The sequence below is a fragment of the Tetranychus urticae genome, chromosome 2, assembly GCF_039701765.1.
Source record: "Tetranychus urticae isolate SD_2017Ah chromosome 2, NJAU_TeUrti_SD_1.0, whole genome shotgun sequence".
Classification (NCBI taxonomy): Eukaryota; Metazoa; Arthropoda; class Arachnida; order Trombidiformes; family Tetranychidae; genus Tetranychus; species Tetranychus urticae.
Window position 1 is genome coordinate 27,721,314 of NC_142959.1, and position 22,643 is coordinate 27,743,956.

Here is a 22,643-nt window from a genome sequence, read left to right on the forward strand (position 1 = left end):
ATATTTAACCCTAAAAATCATCAATCTTACGGTTACAAAATAAAGATCCAGTTTGTTGACTCTCTTATCAAATTCATCATTTTATTGTTTTCCATCATTTTTCACAGTCTCACGATGTCATGAATAAATGAACTAATAAGTTACAGTTTTTCAGGGAAAGTAAAATGAAAAACTCAAATGTTGGTTAAAATGTTGCAACAGTAACAAGTTAAACCAAGAGATGGAGTTAAAAGTTGATTGATTTTGTTAAAGCGATTCAACTCCAAGTTAGGTTAAAGTTTCTCGAGTTTTGTCAGTATTCAATGAATATCTGTTCATCTAGTTTACATCACAAGTTAAACAGGACACGAATGAAACAGTGTTGATCAGATAAAGTAAATAGAAAGCTAAGTGTTCTCAATGTTTCCAAGTTGTCACCTTTTATGGATTAAATTGATCATGTTTAACAATCATTTTTGTGGTAAATTGTTGTCCATCTTTGCCTTATCACCTGCAAGATGGGCTTAACTCGGAGTAAACTGTGGACTTTTAACAAGTCAAACAACAAGAAACCTCAATTGACATCCAACGATGAAGTTACATTTGATGATTTTCAAATATTAAGAGCAATTGGCAAAGGAAGCTTCGGAAAGGTAAGTATCACCAACCCCAAGAAATGAGATTTTCAAAGGTTAATCAAAGTACAATTAAATCTATCAAAAGACACTTTCAGATGTAAACTAAAAGTCAAATTCACCCTCAACAATCAAAAGCCAATTTGATCAATATTTGATAGTAATCGATGGACAAGAAGCAAGAGAAAAGGCAAAAAACAAAATTCAACTTTTCGCCTTTTCTCTTCCACCTAAATGATACAAAAATTATCATCAATATTCATGAGAGAAGGAAGAGAGAAGAAGATGATTTCAAATTTTATCCTTTGACATTTTCCATGATGATCATGATTATGATGGTTATATTATCTGTTCAATATCATATTATACTCTTGATGATTGTTCACTTTTGAAATGTGATGGCATTTGATAATGTTACAATTCCCAGTTCAATGTACAACAAAAGGGATACAATTGGTTGAATGAAAGTAAAAATGAATAAGAAAATGTTTCAAATTCAGAGTGTATTGAAAATTGATGATGATGGTGAAGAAGCACTTTTGGGTAAAAGTAATATAAAGATTGGCAAAGAAACAATAATTTATTTTCTTGCTGGCAGATCCATTCCTTTCCATCATGAAAATGTTTACCCAAATTCTGGTTAATGTCTTATTCACATTGAAGGATAAAATGCACAAGAGTAATCATAATGATCATCATTCCAATAATCAACCTTACAACATTAACATGATCAACATTAAACCAGTAAACTGGTCAACTGAGTGAGGAAATAAAAAGACTTGTAATACAAAGAAAGATTTACTTGCAACTGGGAATGTTATTCACTTTCTGAGTTAGTCTATTCAATACAAATAGATAACATTTGGCTGGAGTAAAGTTTAAATTGACTTTCCTGTTAAACACTCAATGACAGCCTCTTCAAGTACAATAAACCTTTCACTTTAAGCACAAATCACGAGAAAGTAAAAGATTAACTTGACTGTCCATTTCAAGCTGCATTTGCTAATAGCTGAGATTCAGATTGACCATAGATTTAATGGACAGATTTACATAGATCTTTCAACGATAAAGGATTAGCTTTTACAATTTTTGCATTCAAAAGCAAGATCACAATAAGCTTAATTTGACAGCGTCAAGTCTACTCAAAGATATTTTGAGAGATCAGAGAAATTTTTCAACCCAAATTATTCTTCGATCTTTTTACTCATTTTGGTTATGATGTTATTTTATCGAAATATTATGCTTTAAACTGTTCGAAAAGCGACTTTTCATTGTTATGTTGTCAGAGCTTTAGGCCAACGCGAATATCGATCAATCTGAAGAGACCCTTCTGAGTACATCTTTGGATCAAATGAGGAAAAGAAATGCATTTTTGCTCGAAAACTCAAAACATTAAAAACTTGAGATTTCTTGTTGTGTTTAGTTTCTTGATTTTGATGATTTCATTTGTTCATTTAGTCCTTGGTGATAGAACTGAAAATTTCATCGAGTTTCTACTTTTAGTTCATTGCAAGCTTAGACGGTAGAATAAGTTTCATTAGAAAAATTTCAATTTCGAGTTTCAATATGATTCGTGATTCCATTTATCTTCAGTTTTTTTACTGTTGAGTTGGAGAAGCATTTTGGACAATATCACTCCGAGTTTATTGCTAATGAGCTGAATTAACAGACAGCTTGGTAAGAATGAAGATAATGATGATGAAGATGATAATAAAACTAGAATAAAAGGTTTCAATGCCATTCCATTTTATCGATACAATCATGAACGTAACAATAAATTGAGATTCCAAGGGAAAAAGCAGAACCCAACAAGAAGCTGTTTGATGTTCATCAATCTCTTTTATCTTCTTCCTCTTCTTCCTCTTCTTCTCCTTCTTGATCATCTTCTTTTTCATTTCCATCATCATTATCAGCATCCACATCATGTTTCATTGTAACAAAAATGCGAGTCTAAAATGAGGCTAAACATTGAGGAACCACTGAAAGTTTACATTAAATGAAGCAACCAAGAAATAAGTAAACAATGAATGTCCAAAAAAAGAGCTTAAAATCAATGTTAAAAATGATTGTTCAATCTCAATGTGAAACTTGAAAAATCGCAACTTCTAATTCATTATCTAGAATCAAAATCATTTCCTTCATGTTTCCATGTTTACTCCATGTACATGATGTAACTTTAACTAAGACCACATCTTGTTCATCCTGTTCATCATCATTCCATCTTCATTTAATCCCCAAAAAAACAAAAGACTTTACTCTAGATTAAACCCTTTCAATCTTGTTCTTGCTGTTCAAAACAATCAAAACCAACGCTAATGAACTTATTACATCTCCTTAGGGTTGAGATATTGTTTGCTATTATCATCATCATAATATGTTATTAAATATCAAACTTGATTCCTTTCATCCTCAATGTTGGAAATTTTCTGATTCTTCTTCCCTCAACTTCAATAATCTTCACCATAAACATTTCCATCTTCTTGCTCATCTTCCTTTCACATCAACCTTGCTCTTCCCTTGTTATACAAAATATCATCATCAAAAAGTTATCATCATTAACTGTCTAATACAATAATGTTGCTCCAGTTAATGGATTGATGTTTGATTAATGGTAAACAATTTGGAAACATGAAACTATTAACAGTAAATTAGCAGGAAATTATTACGGAAATAATTGATTGATATAATCAAAGCAAGATAATAATGAGGATACCTTTAACCCTCCCAGTGATCATCTTAGATAATACAGATTATTAATTAATTTTCCTGTCGTTTTCATGAAATTATTTTTTCCTTTCATCCTTTAGTTGAATAGCAACATTTGCTTTGCAATCCTTTTCTAATGCTTTTCAGTTTAAAGAGGGAAAAATTGTTGAACATAAATTGAAATTAAGTTCACAATTTTTCATGTTCATTCAACACACATCCAGAGAACATCAGAATTTAATCAACTTTTCCTTTACATTCAATTTCCTTCCAACCTGCCTTTTAAATTTCCTGTGACAAGGTAACAATTGTTTAACAGTGAGTACATAAAACTCGGATAGATTATCAATTAGATGAGTTGATAACGAAGAGTCAACAAAGTAATTGGACAAAAATATCAAATTTCTGTAACAAACGAAAATGACGAAAGAAGTGAAGAAGAAAAAACGAAAACTCGAAAAAAATCGCAACCTGAAACGACCAAACATGGTTGCAAAGTTGATCCAAGATAAATCGACTATTGACATGAAAAAGTGTTTCTTGTCTGGTTCATTTGTTTCGCAAATCAATCCCAGTAAAGATATTTTTGCAAAAGATGGAAAACATTATCTGACACTTTCAACCCAGGATTGGTTGACTCTTTTAGTTTGAATGAAAAGGGCCAACGAAAATTGTACACAAATGCAACATTACAAGAAAAAAACTGCAATAAATTTACGAGCAAAGGAGGTCAATGTGATGTTTCAGTTGATGTTGGAAGGGGCAACCATTAGCATGAAAAATTGTTATTTGTTCGCCTCATTTGATTCGAGAATCAATTTATTCAAATGTAAAGCAACTGCGTCGAGTTCAACAAAATGTTCCCCCTGATGTTCCCTGATTCAATTTAGTATAAAATTCCAATGTTAAACTCGATAATGAAATAAATTGGAAAACGAAATCAAGTTGAGAAATGAGGCAAAGAGAAGTGAAAATTTTACGAACTAAAGAGGCTGACATAGTGTCAAAGTTGATCCTAGAAGAGTCACTCATTAGGACGATCAACGACTGCTTTATTAGGGTCTTGAGTTGAACCTTGAATGGAATTTTTCGGTTTCAAATTGTTGAATTGTATGCATTTTACTGTCTTGATCCTCCTGGTTTCCCTGCAATTTATCATTCAGATTTGGAGTTGGTTAAACTTGGAGTTTTGCTTCAACCCAATTAACTTGGAGTTTTCTTGTTCAGCATTGCCCTGTGAACATTATTTAATGATCCTTTGTTGAGCTTTTTTGTTGCCTTTTTTCATGTTACTTTTGTCATCATTGTTTTATTATTACAATAAGGAACCATTTTTATCTCTCTTTCTCATTTAGCCAAGTTTGCTATGAAAATAAATAGTTGAATTTACTGAACCATGAATCTAATAAACAAATGGGTACAAAAATACATTGAAAAGAGTGAAAAACAGACAGAAAAAGAGAAATGAATTTTCACCATTTGAATTACACGAAATGAAAATAATATAACAATGATAATGCTCAGAAGCCAACTTTAAAATGTGTCCAAATGAATGAACATTAAAAGGTAATTGATGTAAATGATATTTAATGGGCAAAAAGTGTGCAACTTGATTACAGTTTAACCCTTTTCTTTGACTTTTTTTGCATCCATTTTTTGAAACATTTCAATTTCAACTTTTGATTTGAAAGAAATGCTTTTACCTTTTAAATTGTGATAAAGTTCAGTGATTCTGAACAGTTATTAATGTTCATTTCTTTTTGCAATATGAAGCTTCACTGGAAATGATAGAAGCAATCAAATTTCAATTTTCGGTTTACTTATTCAAATTGAATGTTCAGTGATTGGAAGAAAATTTGTTTGTCTTGGAAAAACTTTGATCACTTAATTGATTTTACCTGAATAGGAATAAAGAAAATGGTTTATCGATGAAATTGGATTGGAAATGATTGTTTATCGCTAGTCAAGTTGAAACTCGAAACGTTGCTTCTCTTTAATCATTGAAAATCCATTCAAATTCAATAATGTATTGTTTCTGGTAAATTGAATAAAAATATTAATCTTGAACCTTTTCTTCCCTGCAACTCTTACCTTTCCAATCGATTCAGGTTTGCATAATACAGAAACGGAACACCAAGAAAATGTATGCAATGAAGTACATGAGTAAAAACTTATGTATCCAGAAAGATGCATTTGCTAATGTTTTACGAGAAATACAATTATTAACTCGACTGGAGCATCCATTCATCGTTAAACTATGGTTTACCTTTCAGGTAAGATGGTCATTTCATTTCAATAATGCAGCCAAAATGTTGAGTGAAAAACAGATCAACAGATGAGTTTTCGTGTTGAGAAGGAAAATGTTCATTCATCAGCAAAATTCAGTTTAATGATGGCAGTTATTGTATTACTAATGGTTTATTAATGGATAAAGTTAGCAAAGAGATTTGTCTTTAAAAGGTGATTTGATTTGATTTGATTCAATAAGCAGTTTCAATTTCATATAAATTGTGTGCTATTGCATGACTTTAGCTGTTTATTTCTTGCTGTCGTTGGGTAAAGCTGAATATATGACCCAATTGAATAGGTTGAATATATTCAGAGTTTGACATGATTATATAATATTATTTTGCAATATCGTTGTGACAAGAAACTTGCATGATTACTTGATTACAATTAGATAAATTGCTAGTTTGTTGAAGTCCCAAAGTGCAGTGTAAAACTGTCTAAAGCCACTCAAAGTCCTAATAGCGTTAAAACTACCTGTCAGTAATGATGACTCAAGATGTGTTTAACTGTTGACTTACAATGACTCAAAGTTAGTTGACTCAAAGTTTTAGTGACATCGTCTAGAGACAAACTTGTTCCTATTATTTGTTGCAACAGAAATGACATTTGAAAACTTATCCTATGATCAATCAATGACTAAAAGTATAATAAACTTAAATTTTCGTTAAACCTAACTTGAAGGTATAAATCCACGACTTCCACTGTATTATAAATATCAGTCGATGGTTAAAGTTTATGCTTTTAAACTGCTACGTGTTAGTTTCAAAAAGAAACAGCAAAATGTCCAATCTTGGATTGCCTTCAGTTCCCTTTATAATACTCAAGCAGACCAACATAAATCGTTTTGAATTTATGGTCGGAATAGTCGGTTTGATGTTATGTTAACCTAAACCAGAAGGCTTTCTCTCCCTAAAAGGACACATTCTGGTTGCATATTGGTCATAATCTCTTGGACGCTGCATCGCCGCATTGTTTATCCAATAGGCATATGTATCTTTGTCCGAACCATCGGTTCCTCTCGTACTGAAAAGGATTTCTTTTGCAACGACAAGTCATCAGTAGGGTAAAATTAATGTTTCACTTGGCTGTAGGAGTGTACAGTCTATGGACATCTTTTTGATTCTGAACTAACTTCATGTTCGAATTGAAATTGATGTTGAAAAAGATGGCAAATTATCACGAAACTAGAAATGAGTTTCAACATTCACTGAGGAATTGATCAGGAGATTGGAAATTTCAAATTATTCTGCAACTTTTTTTCTTTCATTACCATGAAGGGATTTCATTATACACGTACCAGAGTAGCTTTTATTAAAATATAGTGGAAACAGGATGAAAGTTGATTAAAATATCTGTTGTAAAAACAAATTCTTGCAGTTAATACTCAATGAAAAGTTTGTTCAGATTATTAGTATTATTAAATAATATCAACTAGACAGTAATAATTGAATTTAACGGTCCAATGGAGATTAATATCTTTCAATGGTTCATCCATTTTTTAACTCTGTGAGTAAATATTTAATGGAGCGAAGAGGAAAAGCCAGATGGATAAATATCATGTTGAACATGGTGGGAATGATGAAGCTAAAAAAAAAGTTCCATCAAATTCACAGGTTAATCTCAATGAAAATTGAAAGACAATAAAACTCTAAATGGACTTGCAATAGTCAATCGTTTTTCATTGAACATCAAAAATGAAACAAAATTTATCTTCAAGTTATCATGAAATCTTTTCTCGAGTTGAATTAATCATGAAAAAGTGAGCAAACGAATGTTCTAAAGAAGTTAATTGAAACAATCAAATTCATGGAAGCAATTAGTTGAAGAACAAAAAGAGAAACAAGAATTATCTCAATGCTAAATGAACTGGATCCAGCAATTTATTCAATTAACATTTAATTCTGAATAGATTATTCTCTATTCTTTATTCATCATCTTTATCTTTATCTTGTTTCACCTTGTAACATATTTACATGAAGAAGAGAATAAAGAAAAAGAAAAATGTTCTTTTCTTTTGAAAATCTGGGAAATCTTTCCTTTCCTCATGACAAATGTAAATCAAATTACTTTTTTTTTGCTTCAATGTTGTAAGGAATTATCATTCAGCTCATTAACAGATTAAAAATCGCAAGTTCCAGGGAACAAGAAGAATCACAAGTTCTGAATCAAATTACATTCTGTTTCACTTTTAATTGGCTCTTCAACTCGACGTTTCACTTAATGATGGACACTTGAACTTTATCATGAAAACTTATTGAGGTAAAAAGATTTTCCAAATCATTCAATTGGAAACTGAACCAACATGCAGTTGACATTTTCAAACTTTTCAATTTCCAAATGAACTCGATAAATCTGATGAAGAAAATTCTCAATAATAATTTCAACTCCCAGTCTGGCAACTTGAAAAGTCGACAGAATAATAATTATAATCATTGATAAACTTGAATAAAAAGTGGAAAAGAAAATTTCATCTGAAAGAAAATGCATAAAGTGCAAATTCCAACTCAGAATCAGATTCAAGATTCAAGTTTTTTGATGAAAACTCAATCTCTTCATGAAATTGCGAAAAAAGTTGATCAGATTTTTTCAACTTTAAAATTCTATTCAATCTTAATGAAAACTTGTTCATTTTGTTTTACTTTTTCACCACAAAATGAATTATCTTTAATTGAATTTATTTTCCATTGAACATTCCCTGTCAACATTTGGTGAAGCCAGTCAAGATGAAAATTTAACTCAAATTTAATTAAATGTGATAAGTAAATCAATTTGGGTTAAATGACTTTACATGATTAGAAATGCAAATATTTGACTTGTAATTTTGCATCCTTTAACGATTTGCATTTTTCATCATGCATGGTTTTCATAAATGGCGAAAAAATTCAACAATTAAATGAACAATTTAGAAATGATCTCAATAAATTGACTCTTAAAAGTCAACAATTGAACGCTTTTACCTCAACTTTCCCTGTTTACAAGTCAAGGTAAAATTTAAAGACAAAAATAAACACAAAATTGGATTAACTTGAATCTTATTTGCATTTGTCTTTCACCAAATTTTGTATCGATATTGATCAATTTAAGGACAAAATTAAACATTAAACTCTTAACTGGTTAAACTAAATCCTTAAATCCTTTGAATTATTTGATTTAAGATTAAAGTTAATTTTAAATTGAAACATTTTTCCTTTGAATTCATATTGAAACTCAAACTTTGCTTATCCACTGAAACTCAATTCTTGGTTGGAAATCATTTTTTCATTGAAATTTGAAGCGAATTAGAATTTCATTTTTGATTGGAAAATTTTGAAATCATTTTCGTCTGTTCCAAAGCGAAACTCAATAGGCTTACATGTAATCTGAATTGACTCTTGAACAGTTCTGATAAGCTGAAATTTGAGGAATAAAATTTAGCAATAAACAAGTTTCTTTCATTTCTTTCTTCATTATCCCCATAACCATCCTGAAGATGAACATTGAAATGAAAAATTGAAAATGAAAACATTTGAGTTACTTTACGAGTTTTCTTCATTTTCCAAGTTTCAAGTATTCTTAGCTATTCAATGGTGAATTCAAAATTGATGAACAGAAAAGGAAAAAAGAACAGAAAAAATTTGAAAATCTTTTTTTTCTTTTCTTTTTCATTCGATAACCTTTTCGCTTCTTCAACTTGAAGGTAAATAATTTATCTGGAAAAGGTTTCCAAGTTTCTGTTTCAAGACTGAATTCCATGGAGAAATTGAAAATGAGAAAAAAAATGTTTGGTTTTTTCATGATAATAATCATGGTAATATCGAGAAAAATGAAGTTATTGAAATCCGTTTTTTCGTTTTTCTTTTTCTTCTGTTTTTCCAGTTGTTTATCAAAATTGTTTGCTTGTTCAGTTTCAGGTGACAATAATGATATCATGTTGACCACTGAGAGTGTAAAAGAGCTCAACTTTTTTCGATTTAATGAAATTTCTTGTTTCTATTCCTTTTCGATGATGTACAGATAAGTGAATTCATTTTCATTTCTTTTGGCAACATTTCTATCAATAATATTTTTACCATTCATAGTTGCTCTTATTGTTTGATTTTGATTAATTTGTTGTGATCAACACAATTGAACACATGATATGAACGGAAATTGATTGAACAGAATGTTGAACAAGAGGAGAAAAGTAGATGAAAAGAAGTCTGAATGAGAAATGGATTTGGGTTATTCTTGTTCATTATTTTCATTTGTTATGTATTATCCCAGAAAATGAGATTGAATAGAAAAATAATAACTCATGATAAACATCTCGAGTCTTGTTTCAATCCGTCTGGAGTGTTGCTCATCTCACAAAATCTTATCAATTGTCGGACAGAATTGCTTATTATGATCAATCCTGATACAGACAACTGGAAATGAAACACAAAACAACAGTCCAATACATGTAGTTACATATGCAGTCCTAACTCATTTACAAAGAGCTTTTGCCTCGACTAGATAAAGCCAAGAGACTTTCAGTGTAAATCAAGCAAAGTTAATTTGTGTTTAGCAACAATTTGAGATCAATTAGCAACAGAAACATTTGTGTAAATCTAATTGTTATTGCAATTTCCAATCAATTAAATTTTGGTATTAACAGAAGGATTCCACGATTTCTCAGAATTCTTGGCTTCTGTTTCAGACCAGCATCAAAATAACAATGCGATGTAATGATAGCAACAATGACATAACTATTTCCCATAACAATGTAGTTCATTCAATTTTGAGTAGTTAAATAGTTTCAAAATGAACAGCAAAACCCTTGTGTGAAGCTTTGAGAGGAATCTCAAATTGAGCTAAAACCTGGACTTTCCTGGAATCATTTAAATGTATCTCAAATTTCAGTTGATCCATCTCATGTCAGCTCATTGAAATGCACCAGTTTGCCTAATTTGTTTCACAAATGACTGTACAGTTAATCAGATAAAGTAATATCCATCCAACTAAATGAGTTTAATGCACTAATTTTGACCAAAAAGGCAATCAATATAATTGATAATCTTGTCCAGGTTCAATAAATATTCAACTTTTGCGTCTCTTTATATGCAATTCTTGCAACTTTACCAAACCTCTAACAGTTACAAGCTTCACTTGAGTCACAGTCATAACGTCAACTTCAATTTGCAGTCAACTTGGAAGTGTTTTGATTTACTTTGCTAATCGACATTTGATTTTGTGTTCAATTGTTTCATTGCAATTGATTTTCCATCATGCTTTTGTCTTTCGCTTATTCAATTTTTCATTCAATTTCGTTTATTCCTTCAATCGATGGTAAATGATTTGAAAGCAAAAACTGCCTCAAGAAATGTAAACCTAAAGACAAAAAAAACAGAAAATGGAAAAAAGAGTTTCAAATGTTACATGATTACACTATTTACCCATCCAATTGTACAGAAATAATTGCAACAATAATTGTTTAACAGATAATCAGAGTCAACAACACTTGAATAATTGAATAGCAATTACAAGCATTCAACACAAACCAATTATCAAGCTCAACATTCGAAGCTGCATCAATATCAATGAACGTTGTAAACTCAACTTATCTTTAAAATTCAGGACGAAGAAGACATTTTCATGGTTGTCGACCTTTTACTCGGTGGTGACCTGAGATATCATTTACAGCAAGAAGATTGTTTCTCCGAGAAGCGAGTCTACTTTTACCTGTGCGAAATAGCACTTGCTTTGGATTACCTTCACTCCAAGTATATACTTCACAGGTAATTATAAATTTCCAGTTCAATTGAAAGCTCTTCTAACAAGTGCGTTGACAATGGCAATAATAATGATTTGCATGCAATTCAGAGAATAAGGAAAATCTCTTTTTCTTCTCTGTCGAGTTAATCATCAATTGATTAATGATTTTTTCAATGAACAGTTGAAAGGCAGAGAGCAAGAGTTAGATGGAAACATGGAAAAGTGTTCAGAAGAATCATCAACTTATCCTTATTGATTTTCTCGAGTTGTTATCAGAGTTTCCTCGACAAGGAAAGGTAAAGACGAAGAAAAAAGTATTACTCAAGAGTTGAGGTTAACTGAGGATAACATGATAAAAACCTTATTCTGTAAGTCACTCATTCCTTATCAATCCTGATGAAAAGCTTCACCCATTATCCATCCAATTGGACTTATTCATAGTCTATTCTTATTATCTTTCCTCAACTCTGCTGGGAGTGAAAGTATTATCATAGAAATGGAAAAAGTACAATTTTTCTATTCCTTCCTTTTCAACTTTACCAATTCAATAAAAGATATTAATGAATAGAAGTTGGACAAAACTGAAAAGTTCAATTGCATGTTTGACCAAATGTTTGAGAAGAAAATTTTGTTCCTTTAAAAATTAATTGCAATTGAAAAAAGTTCATTAATAGAGTTGAATAAATTTGCATTTATTGAGCTTCGCTTTGAATGTTTCAATTTTTCAATTGAAATCTTTTCTTTCTTTTGAAACATTTCAGAGATATTAAACCAGACAATATATTGCTCGATGAAGAAGGCCATGTTCATCTGACGGATTTCAATATTGCGATTGAGCTTAAAGATGGTTCAGAAGCCAATTCCATGTCAGGAACCAAGCCTTATATTGGTAAGTGTTGACCTTTCAATATTGCAGGAAAAACAGTTTAATAATGTTTCCTCTTGAAAATAACTCAACAAATAACTTGATGAATATCGAAGGTAAAGAAGAAAGTTATTCATGACTTTCAGGGAATTCTTGAATATTTTTCTTCTTTTTTCTCTTTTCTCTTTAATAACTCATCTTTGGTTCAACTTCCATCATGACAAATTCAGTTAATCTGTTGTCAGTGAATTTGCCAAAAATTTTCTCATTTTAATTTTTTGCTTCATTTTCAAGAGAAAAAAACTTTTCCTTTGAAAGTTGACTTTGCCATTTTCATGGTTGATAATCAGTCGATAATCTTGGGATTAATCATGTTAATCAGTATGAAAAAAAGAGTCTTTTTTTGTTCGACTTTTTTTGCTCTTCCATTTAAATAATGTTCGACGAATTTTAAGTTCAATTTTTAATGAGAAAAAACATTTTCTTTCATTTTGTAACTTTTTTCTTCTATTCATTTGATTAAAGTTTCACATTTCAGCTTGTTCACTGAATAATGATTATCTGGTTCAATCCATTTTCATTTGGTGTGTTCCCTTGTTGTCTGTTACTCGAGCAAACTGTTCACTCTCATTTTACATTCAACTTTGAAAATCAGATTCATGATTATCTGAGACATAAAAAGTTTCCTTCAAGACATTAACTGACAGTGAACTATCATGCTGCTACCATGTTTCCTCATTTTTTCATCTTCTCTTCGAGTTAACCTTTTCTTTGAAAAGATTCAACAGATTCAATCTAGTGTCACTTGCATGCTTAAAAATATTGCTGATAACATTTGCAGGTAACAAAAAAATGATACAAAAGTTTTGCTTGTTTGACAAAAAAGCAAAAAATCGGAAAATTCCAACAGAATTGAAAGATTTCAGGGAAAAAAGAAAACAAAGTTTCCATTCTAAGTGCAAAGTTGAAGACAGTTAATTGATGGAAGAAGGTTGATGGAAATGATAAATAATCATGAAAAGATAGAAGTTTGGTTTTGATGAGAAAATTGAGTTCCATTGGGAGTAATTCTTGGATGGAATCCTGGGAGTGAAAAGAAAATGATAAACTCTATTTCTTATTAATTGTCATTAAATAGTTCGCAATTATTGGCAAGCAAATTGTAAAGGAAAAGGAAAATTGAATGAAAATTCTGAAAGTATTTCAATCATTTTAATAAAAGACTTTTCTTTACAAAATAACGTTTATTTTACCTGCAATTTTGATAATGATTTTGCCTTTGAATAGGAAAAATAGAAATTTCAATTGTTATTAAAACAAATAAAAATCTTGAGGCAAATTTTGAACAACCTTTTCATCTAAATTATTGTTCATCACTTGAATAGTAAACTGGAAAGTTAATCATTTTTTCACCCACTTTTCTGTTCCATGGTTAAGTAAAAGTAAACTGTTTACCTTTCAAGTTTTTTTCAGTTTCAGAGGAAAAAATTCCAATTTTCGAGGAAATTATCTTTTCTTCCAACTCTGCTAATTGGTTAAATAATCAGTTAAACAGATTATTGCAAGTTATTCAATGAACATTTCACTGGAAACTTGCAGTTGATGAACTATTTCAATCAATAAACTTGCTCAAATAAATGTTTATCAAGCTTTTAATTTTAATTTAACTTTAATTGGTTCACTTAAAAATCGTTTCTTAAATCATGTAAAGTTCAACATTAGGAATGAATTAGTTTTTGTTTATTTTGTTCATTTACTTCAGATTAATCAGGAAGGTTATTATGAATGGATAAGAGTTTTTTTAGACTTTTTAAGCTTCTTTGGTTTGGGTTTTGCTTTCAATTTTTGGGTTTTGGTTTTAACGATTTTTGCTTTTCTTTTATGTTGCAGCTCCAGAAGTCTTTGAATGTGCTCTTGACCGACGAACTGGTTACTCTTTTGCAGCCGATTGGTGGTCATTGGGTGTTTGTATATATGAAATGATCTCTGGTTCCCGTCCTTATGATATTCATTCAACTACCAGTTTGGAAAAGGTTCTTGATTTTCAAAGGAAACCTTGGCCTAGCCTTGATTCAGCTACTCTTTCAGCTGGGTTTAGTTCGCTTTTGGCTTCCTTGTTGACCTATCAACCCTCCAAACGCGTTGCCAGTCTGGATGAACTTAAAAAGTGTGACTATTGTGCCCAAACCAATTTCGATGAGATATTCAGGAAATCGGTTAAACCTCCTTTTATACCGCCTCGAGATCAACTCAACTGTGATCCAACCTTTGAACTTGAAGAGATGATTATCGAGGCTCGTCCATTGCACAAGAAAAAGAAGCGTCTTTCAAAGCGTCAACAGCAGAGCATTAAGAAAGGTCATTTAAATCATCAGAATAGCTCATCGTTTTCCGATTCAGGTTCAATGATGGATGAGAACAGTCCAATTAAAAAGTGTTTACAAACAATTGACCAACAATTCATCATTTTCAACCGAGAAAAGTAAGCAATCCAACAAACATTGAACTTCCAATTTAAAAACACTCCTAATTAATTGGATTCAGATATAATATTCAATCATAAAATATCATTAAAATTGCGTGAAAAGCCTCAATTGCAAAGTCAAGAGTTAGAAACTATCGATTGAATATGTCGAAATCAGAATTGATTTAATCTGGATAAATATTTAAGAAAACTTCATTGAAAAAGTTGATGAAAAACAATTTTAGCGATTCTTTTCATTCGATTCCATTTGAAATCTTTTATTCAATCAATTATTTTTTCCAATTAATTCGGAAGTTTGTTTATAAAAGTGACGAGTTCTATCTAATGATAAATGTTTCAATTACAGGGAAATGGAAAAGCAAAAGTTTCTCGAAAAGGAGAAAATCTGGGAACAAGAATTGGAAAAAGTGATTAACTGATTACCTGGTATCGTTACATAAACTGTAAATCTAATCACACTTGAAGCGAAAAGTGTTGCTCGTGAAAAAATAAAAAAAATTGTTTTGTAATAACATTGTAATAACGAAGAAGCTCTTTATCAAATATTGATTTTGGTCTTTCATTTGATTAACTTGGTTAATAACATGGATTACCGATTACTAAGGTAACTGTTGAACTACAATTTGTTGTACATTAATTAATTGGTGAAACACTAATTGAATCTCTATTGTAACAGTTTTCATGATTAATAAGGAACCAGTTTACTTGGTAATTAAGTTGATGTAAGAAGGTTGAAAATAAATGAAGGACATCAATTTAATTTGCTGAATTGTGTGTTGAAATGAAACTTGATTATTGAGCAAAAAAAGGTTAACTTGATGGTTAGATGGATGAAGCATCAAAAGAAGATGAAATAAAGCAAATTAAACCAACAACTTTCGTAAGTTGGTAAAAGATTAACTAAATGTTTAGCTATTTTCAGCAAGATTGTTGCTGTTAACATTATTATCATTGCAACAGGGATTGAAGTTGATGAAGAAGCTCGGAATTGGAATGGAAACAATATTGATAATTGTGATAATGAAAAGAGGGAAAATGTTCAACATTTTGTTTGTTTTTTTTGTTAACTCTTATCACAATTGAAATGATAATGTGTGTTACTGGGTGAGGAGAGGAGGAAATGCTGAGAGCAAGACAATGGATGTTACAACATGAAATGCTGTCAAAATTTGGTGTCAGAACAGGAAGAAAAGATGAACAAGAACATGTTCAACAGAATGATCAAGATAGAAATGACAATTTGCTCTTTCATTCCCTTCTTGAGGCTCAGTTTTTTCCCTTTTGTCTTCTCACAAAATTCCTATTCTTGCTTGTCAACGTGAATGTTCATCTTGAAAGGTTATCAGCGATAAATATCAAAATGTTATTATAATCAAACATTATTACATTTTTATACACAAAATAGCAATCATTTGATGCATTTTATCTCAATTGCGATTCTTGTCTCTTTACGTCAACAATTTAGCTTCATATACAAGGGTTTATCCGTCACAAAATAAATGATGTTTAAGTAAAGGAAAAGGTTTTAAGCCAATTTAATCTGTTTTAGCTCTTAAGCTCGTTCAAATTTAGCGAAATCAGTCTTTCTCCATTAATCGATAAATTTAATGATAATCCTGGAAAGCCATTTGTTCGACATGGAATCAAGGTTGAAAAAGCGATTTGTCAGGAAATCATAAAATGGCTGCGAATTAAATTCTCACCGTTATCGTGAACACACATTTTATTGCTGAATATAATCGTTCCTTCAGCAGAGGACTTGGAGGGCGATTAGAGGTTTCAATCTGATTTTGGATCTTCCATTCTCAGGAAAAATCTTTAGATAGCACCAAAAGAACTCCAACATTTTGAAATTTCACGTCCAGGTAAGAAAATGGAAAAATAAAATTTGTGCATCTGAAGCATTTGCACCTTTGTTAAATCTTCAAACAAGCACCAAAATTGCAATCAAATTAACTGAAGGTACAAAAGAAAATCAATAAAAAAATTGATAGCACAGTGACATTGTGATTTGATTGAAACTAACTTATCCAAATATGCGAAGAATCAAAGCTGAAAGAATTACAAAAATTCAGGTCGATAGTTCTCATCCTTTGAACAAAAAAGTCAATGAATCCAGAGATTCGGAGATTTGGTATGTGGCTCATTAGTGGACATAACTATCAGTAATCCTAATGCTTTCTTCTCGCCAATCTCCAACAAAAGCAGAAACGGAGGTTCTCGGCATTTTCAAAGATCTTGAGCTTATTGATGTTATCGCTTAGGGAAATAATTAGGCATATGTAGCTTAGGTGCTTATTGATGGAGACTAGAACATTTTAACGGGATCAATGAGAACACTCATCAATTTGGATAAACGTTCAAAATATTTGGCAATTTTGGTAGCTAAGGTATCAAAAGGTAAGCTTGGAATAGCTGCTTTGTATCGAGATTTATCAAGGTTTTCAGCATTCTGAGGCTTTGCAAATTTTGTACCAACAAAAGACTTCAGTTTGTTTTTCATCGACAAGTACACATCTTCGTCGATCCAGTACTTGCCACCGTTCAGGAGCTCCAGGTAATCTGCAAACTCGCTCTGTACTGATTATTCTTGGAAAAGTTTGTCCCACACCAAAGGCAGAAATATGCACAATTAGTTGCTTCAAGGATTCAAAAACAATAAATTGTTAACGATTTCCCAAAGACATGAACTCAATGAAATTTTAATAAATTTTGATTTGTAAGCCACTTCTTTGAAGCAAAACGACTTTGTATGTGAATCTAAACATTTTTATAACTCTTAATTTTAAGATGTCGAACTGGTATTTACATCGGATTGCATTTCAGATTTTTGTTAAGCTAAGATTGATCCAAGAGGTAAAAGGCCAAAAACTCATAAATACATTCATGTTAATCTCTGTTGTTTTACTCGGATAATGGTCGTTTACTTAATGGAAACCTTTTAAACCATCTTAGCCATTGTCTTCAAGCGATAAAACATGCATCACAATTTTGTCCATTACTTTGTTTCTCATAAATGGATTCATGACAAGAATCAAAAGTCACATATTTGAAAGATTAAAAAATGTAACAAAATATTTGACTAAAAGTCCAATCTTTTTTGTTCAACCAACGGTTCATTATACCTTCTCTCTTCCACACCTGGACTTTACCTTTTCAAGCACTTACAATATTTGATTGAAATTGAAATTAAATTTGACATGTTGGCTGATTAAAAATGCCGGATAAACAACCTTCACTCCATAATCATTTTGCTTTCCCATAATGATAACTGTCAAACATTTTGCTTTCAATATGATATATTAATGATACACATTCAGGTAATCAACTTTTTTTCATTTTTTCACTTTTCACTTTTTTTGCTTCTGCAACACACAAAAAAACGAGCAACTTTCTTGTGGTTTAAACATTTCCATGTTTCTGAAGTTCCTCATGATCTGGTCTATCCTTGTTGAAAAGGTTATCAATGTATTATCATCAACCAATTTGGGGATCCAAAAAATGATGTTTTGATAATGAATTTATGTTCAACTTTCCATTTTTGTTTCATCAGTCCTTCTTGGTCAACCATCATTAAACATTTTAAGATGATTAATGAACTCTAATTCTGGTTCTACCTTGGTTGGCCATAAAATTTATTACCAATTGATTGCCGAGTCTTGCAGGTTCATCTTGATCGTTTCTGGATCAAATTATGAAATGGTTAAAAATTGAAAGGAAAAAAATGAATAAATGAATCTCAATGAAAAGCCTTCAAGCAATCAACTTGAAGAAATGAATATTTTCAACCTTCTTTACCTAAATTGATTCAGAGTAAAAACAATCAAAATTTCCAATTAGTTGATTCCTAAATCAGCTTCTAGTTGCAAGTCAAGTTTAAAAATAGTTTCCAATCCTTTGTCATTGCACATTCAAAGTGTAAAATGTTGAATGAGATTACGTTTAATCCTGAATCCAGATGAAACCAAGGTTAATCCAAATGTTGCCAAAAAAGCATAACTTCAAACATCTTTTTGCTTCCAAGTTTCGCTATTTTCCTCCTTAAGGTTTTATGTCAACCAGTTTTCAGATGATGCAAATTTTCATGTCAATTGCAAGTATCAGCATCTGTAAAGATCAGATAAAGTTCAAGTTTAGTTTGAGGTTCAATTCAAGGACAATTTCATTTGAAAAATGTAAACATGTGAAAGAAAGAAATGGATTGATATCAATTTTGCAAACTCATTTGTTGATCAGTTGAGCTGTTTTTGGTCTCTAATCATTTTTCATTTTTGTTTCAACTTTTTTACCAAACTGATGAATCAAGTGAATCATGGTGATAACAATTAACGGAAATGGTTGATTCATATTTTTGCATGATTGAATAATGTATCATTTGAGCAAGGTGAATGTCAATGAGATGGAAAAGCTGAAAACATTGAAACGTTTTTTGTGTTTTTTTGTTGTAACCAACAGCTTTTGATTGATCAACAACAATAAGCAGATTTATCAGTTGTTGATCTTCAATTGATAATCAACAAATTGAAATGAACAAACAGATAAATGATTGATTTTTCCGTTTGTTTGCATTCGCTTGATGGTTACTTTATAATCAGATTTTCATTAAATAGTCATCAGTCAAATGTTGGTTAATAACATTCATCGGACAATCACGCAATTAACCTTGAAGACTCAGACTTTACCTTGAAATTGAAAGTTGAGCAAATGATGAACACATGAAGACCTCAGTGTTGAACTAATTAAATATAGATATTACTTTTTATCATCAACTAATCAAATGTAATTCATAAAAATGTAAATATAAATCGAAATGAAAAGACAGAAAAAGAAACTCAATTTGTCAGAGAAGTAAATCAACATAATTAGCAACCTAATTCTGTAATTAGATGAACTTGTTGGTGAAATGGATTTCAATAGCAAATTGATTGAAATTAAAAGTAGAAAAAAATTGATTTGATTTTTCCATTTCAAATCACAATTGAAGCAACAATTTGCAAAAACCTAATAATCTTGAAATGATGAAAATGTTTTGTGTCGAGTAAAAACATTAAAGGTTTAAGATGAAAGTTGATATTAACTGTCAATATTAACAATAATTGAGTCCTCAATTTATCGGTATAATTGCAATTATTGGATAATCAATTAATCAATGGAGCTCACTGGAATCTTTAGGATTGTCGATCAGGAAAAAGTAAACGATTTGACCTGAAATCATTTGTCTTTTCAAATATTAGGTATGAAAAACAGATTACCCAAAGTACAGTTTAAGGTAAAACAAGTTGCAAGAAAATATTTAAGTTTCACAAATCGCACGCTTTGACTGTTTAGTGAACAAAATAAATAGTGAAACAAGTTTAAAGATATCAGGTAAAAACACTAAGCTCTAGTAACAAGTTATTCACGGATAAATGTGATCTTCGTTATCCTCTTATGGTTCATTTGATTATCCTGAGTATGCTGATCCTGTAGGCAAAAATACATCAATTATTTCCGTGTTTATGAGCCGAGTTAATGGGAAGGTAAAAAGAGTAAAAAAGATCTGAACTTTACCATGTAAACTCATCTTTACATAATCATTGAAGTCTTGAGAAAACAGTGATTTTTAAAACATTACTGACTTAATAGTCAAGTGTTATCTGTTGTCAGGAAAAGAAAAGAAATTTACTATTTTTTTCATTGATTTTTCTGGATCCAATTAAATGGTATAATAGTTATGACAAATGATTAACTAAAGTTCAGACAGACTGAGTTTATCATGATGTGACAATTGACGTCTTCTTTTCTTTCTTTTCTCTTCTTGTTCAACACTTTTGATTCTCATTTTTCATCAAATTTTCAAAGCTTCCAGAGATAAATGGATAAGACAGCAAACTGAACAAGAAACTTTGAAACAGACACTTATCATGGACAGACAAGATTGAATAGATGTGACCAAAGTCAACAAATTTCATTAATCATTTTAAATTTGTAGTGAGAAAGGACTGAAGAAGGAATCAAAAGAAGGAAGTTTTTAAGGTGAAAAATGAGAGACTTAGCAAAGATGGAGAAGAAAAATGTATCAATTGGAAAAAGCGCATGAAAAATTATCAATTTGAAATCACGATAAACAATGAAACGTTTCTATGTTTTCAATATTCAACTATTTGAAATTGATAGTTGCTTTCTTCTCGTGACATTTTTAAGATGGATTTGAGTGGAAATGATGAAAATTAGATGAAATTGTGATCTAGTCTTGAGAAGATAAATCGATATAAATCGCCTTAAGGAAAAGAAAGAGAGGCAAAAAAGAATCGGCTTACAGAGTGAAGTTGAACAACTTGGTCGGAAAATTGTACTTCTTTCTTTGCAGCTGTAGCCGAGATTTGTTGCTCTGAAGAATGATAAGTCCCATGAGAGTGTAAAAGATGATTTGAAGAAGACGTTATGAGAAATGAGCAGCTCAAAGACATTGGATGATAAGTATGAAGTGATGGCGAAGAGAGCGAAAGAGATTGTAGAGTAAAAGAAAAGTTAACTTGAATTGGAATGAATACAATTGCTGAATCAATGTGGCTCAACCTGAATATATTAAAATGGTTGAGGTAAGTGATCCAAGATTTTTGAAACCATCAGCTCGATTGAAGTGAATGGTTCCGAAAGCGATGGCTTTGTCATTACAATGGTAACTGAAAGAGAAAAGGAAAAATGGTTAATTTTTTGTTCGAAGTAAAAATAAACTGGAAATGGAAACAAAAAGAGAAACTCGATTTTCAAATGTTTTCTCTTTTTGCTTATGACTTTTTCCTACGTCAATTGGGGCTCATTGATGCATACATGCAAAACGGTCCCGGGTCAGGTAAATGGTTGACCTTAAAAGTGTATCCAACTGATCAGTTGATCAGTTAATGAAAGCAATGTCAACATGGATTTTGTTTTTCTCTTGGCTTCACAAAATTCCAGGTTCTTGTCAATCAATTAACTCTTTCCTCTCTCCTTCTCTAGTAACTTTCTCTATCTCTCTGGCTTGGTTTTTACTCGAGTTATTGTTTCAATCATATTGATAAGTTGCCAGTGAATTGTCCTAATCTTATCGTCTTCTGTGAAGCCTGAAAGTAAAAAGAAATATCAATTAGTGTTATTGGAATAAAAGTTGAAACTCATGATGAACCAAACTTACTCACCTTTCTATTAATATGCACAATTGTTTCTGTTCAGCATTTACAATTTGTTGTAATCTTGATTAGCCAAATAATGTATCAATGATGAAGCATATTGTTACCTGGATGAATACAAATCAGGTTTTATCAGAAAAGATGAGATTATCATTGGTTGTTGATGTTGCTTTTTCAAGGTTAACCTAAAGCCTGTCAATTGTAAAATTGACAGTTTCTTTGTTGTTGGAAATTATAAAAAATGAAAAATGATTCCACCATAATAAATGTACCCATGAATTCATAACTATTGAACAGATAATATAATATAATGATTGATGAGTTAATCTCAAAAATTGATGATTTCAAGGGATTTCAACGGGAAAACGTACAAGTAAGAAAAAACATAACCATAACATTGTCTATATTGGTAAGATATACGGTTAATGGTGGCAGCAAATATCAAAATGTCAACTGAAGGTAACAATTAAAATGTAATAACCATTTTGTTAACCCGTAAAGATAAATCCAAGTGTTCACTTTTTTAGTCGTTCAGAGTGTTGTAAGGCTGGTTAAACTGTAAAATTGTAACAAAAACAATCAATAACAGTAAATTGGTAACGGTAAGAAGGAAATGTCGTTGAGATGGATAAGGAGATCATCATCATTAAAATCACAGGTTACCTTAGTAATTAAAGTTGAACAGTCTACATCAATTGAAGACAATAATTACCAATTTAAACTATCAATTAAACTTTTTTGTTCAACACAAATGTTGCTTGTTCACTTTCTTAGACTACTTTTTTTTCCTTTCGCACTTTGGTAGTCTTTTTGCTTTCGCT

At 30.9% G+C, this 22,643-nt stretch overlaps 1 protein-coding gene and 1 long non-coding RNA gene across 2 annotated transcripts; one reads left to right on the forward strand and one right to left on the reverse strand.

The window, feature by feature from the left end:
* The first annotated feature begins 264 nt into the window (after nt 1-264).
* Nucleotides 265-15,440, forward strand: LOC107360879 (serine/threonine-protein kinase 32B). The gene is made up of 6 exons (XM_015927603.2): nt 265-632; nt 5,429-5,593; nt 11,184-11,344; nt 12,083-12,210; nt 14,077-14,668; nt 15,018-15,440. Exons 1-6 carry the CDS (start codon nt 498-500, stop codon nt 15,088-15,090), a joined length of 1,254 nt encoding a protein of 417 aa, XP_015783089.1. The 5' UTR covers nt 265-497; the 3' UTR covers nt 15,091-15,440.
* Nucleotides 15,441-17,344: 1,904 nt separating this feature from the next.
* LOC107360615 (uncharacterized) lies at nt 17,345-21,756 on the reverse strand. Its single transcript, XR_001568331.3, has 4 exons — nt 21,485-21,756; nt 20,971-21,336; nt 18,470-18,778; nt 17,345-18,353 (listed from the first exon to the last, which is right to left on the reverse strand). It is a non-coding gene; the product is annotated as an uncharacterized LOC107360615 (long non-coding RNA).
* Nucleotides 21,757-22,643: the final 887 nt, after the last annotated feature.

What these genes read in the sequence shown, in the direction of transcription:
- LOC107360879 (XM_015927603.2), top strand. Translation starts at nt 498, where the DNA reads ATGGGCTTAACTCGGAGTAAACTGTGGACTTTTAACAAGTCAAACAAC. An exon ending in GCAAAGGAAGCTTCGGAAAG is followed by an intron (nt 633 to 5,428) that starts GTAAGTATCACC and finishes CAATCGATTCAG; the next exon opens with GTTTGCATAATACAGAAACG. An exon ending in TCCAAGTATATACTTCACAG is followed by an intron (nt 11,345 to 12,082) that starts GTAATTATAAAT and finishes GAAACATTTCAG; the next exon opens with AGATATTAAACCAGACAATA.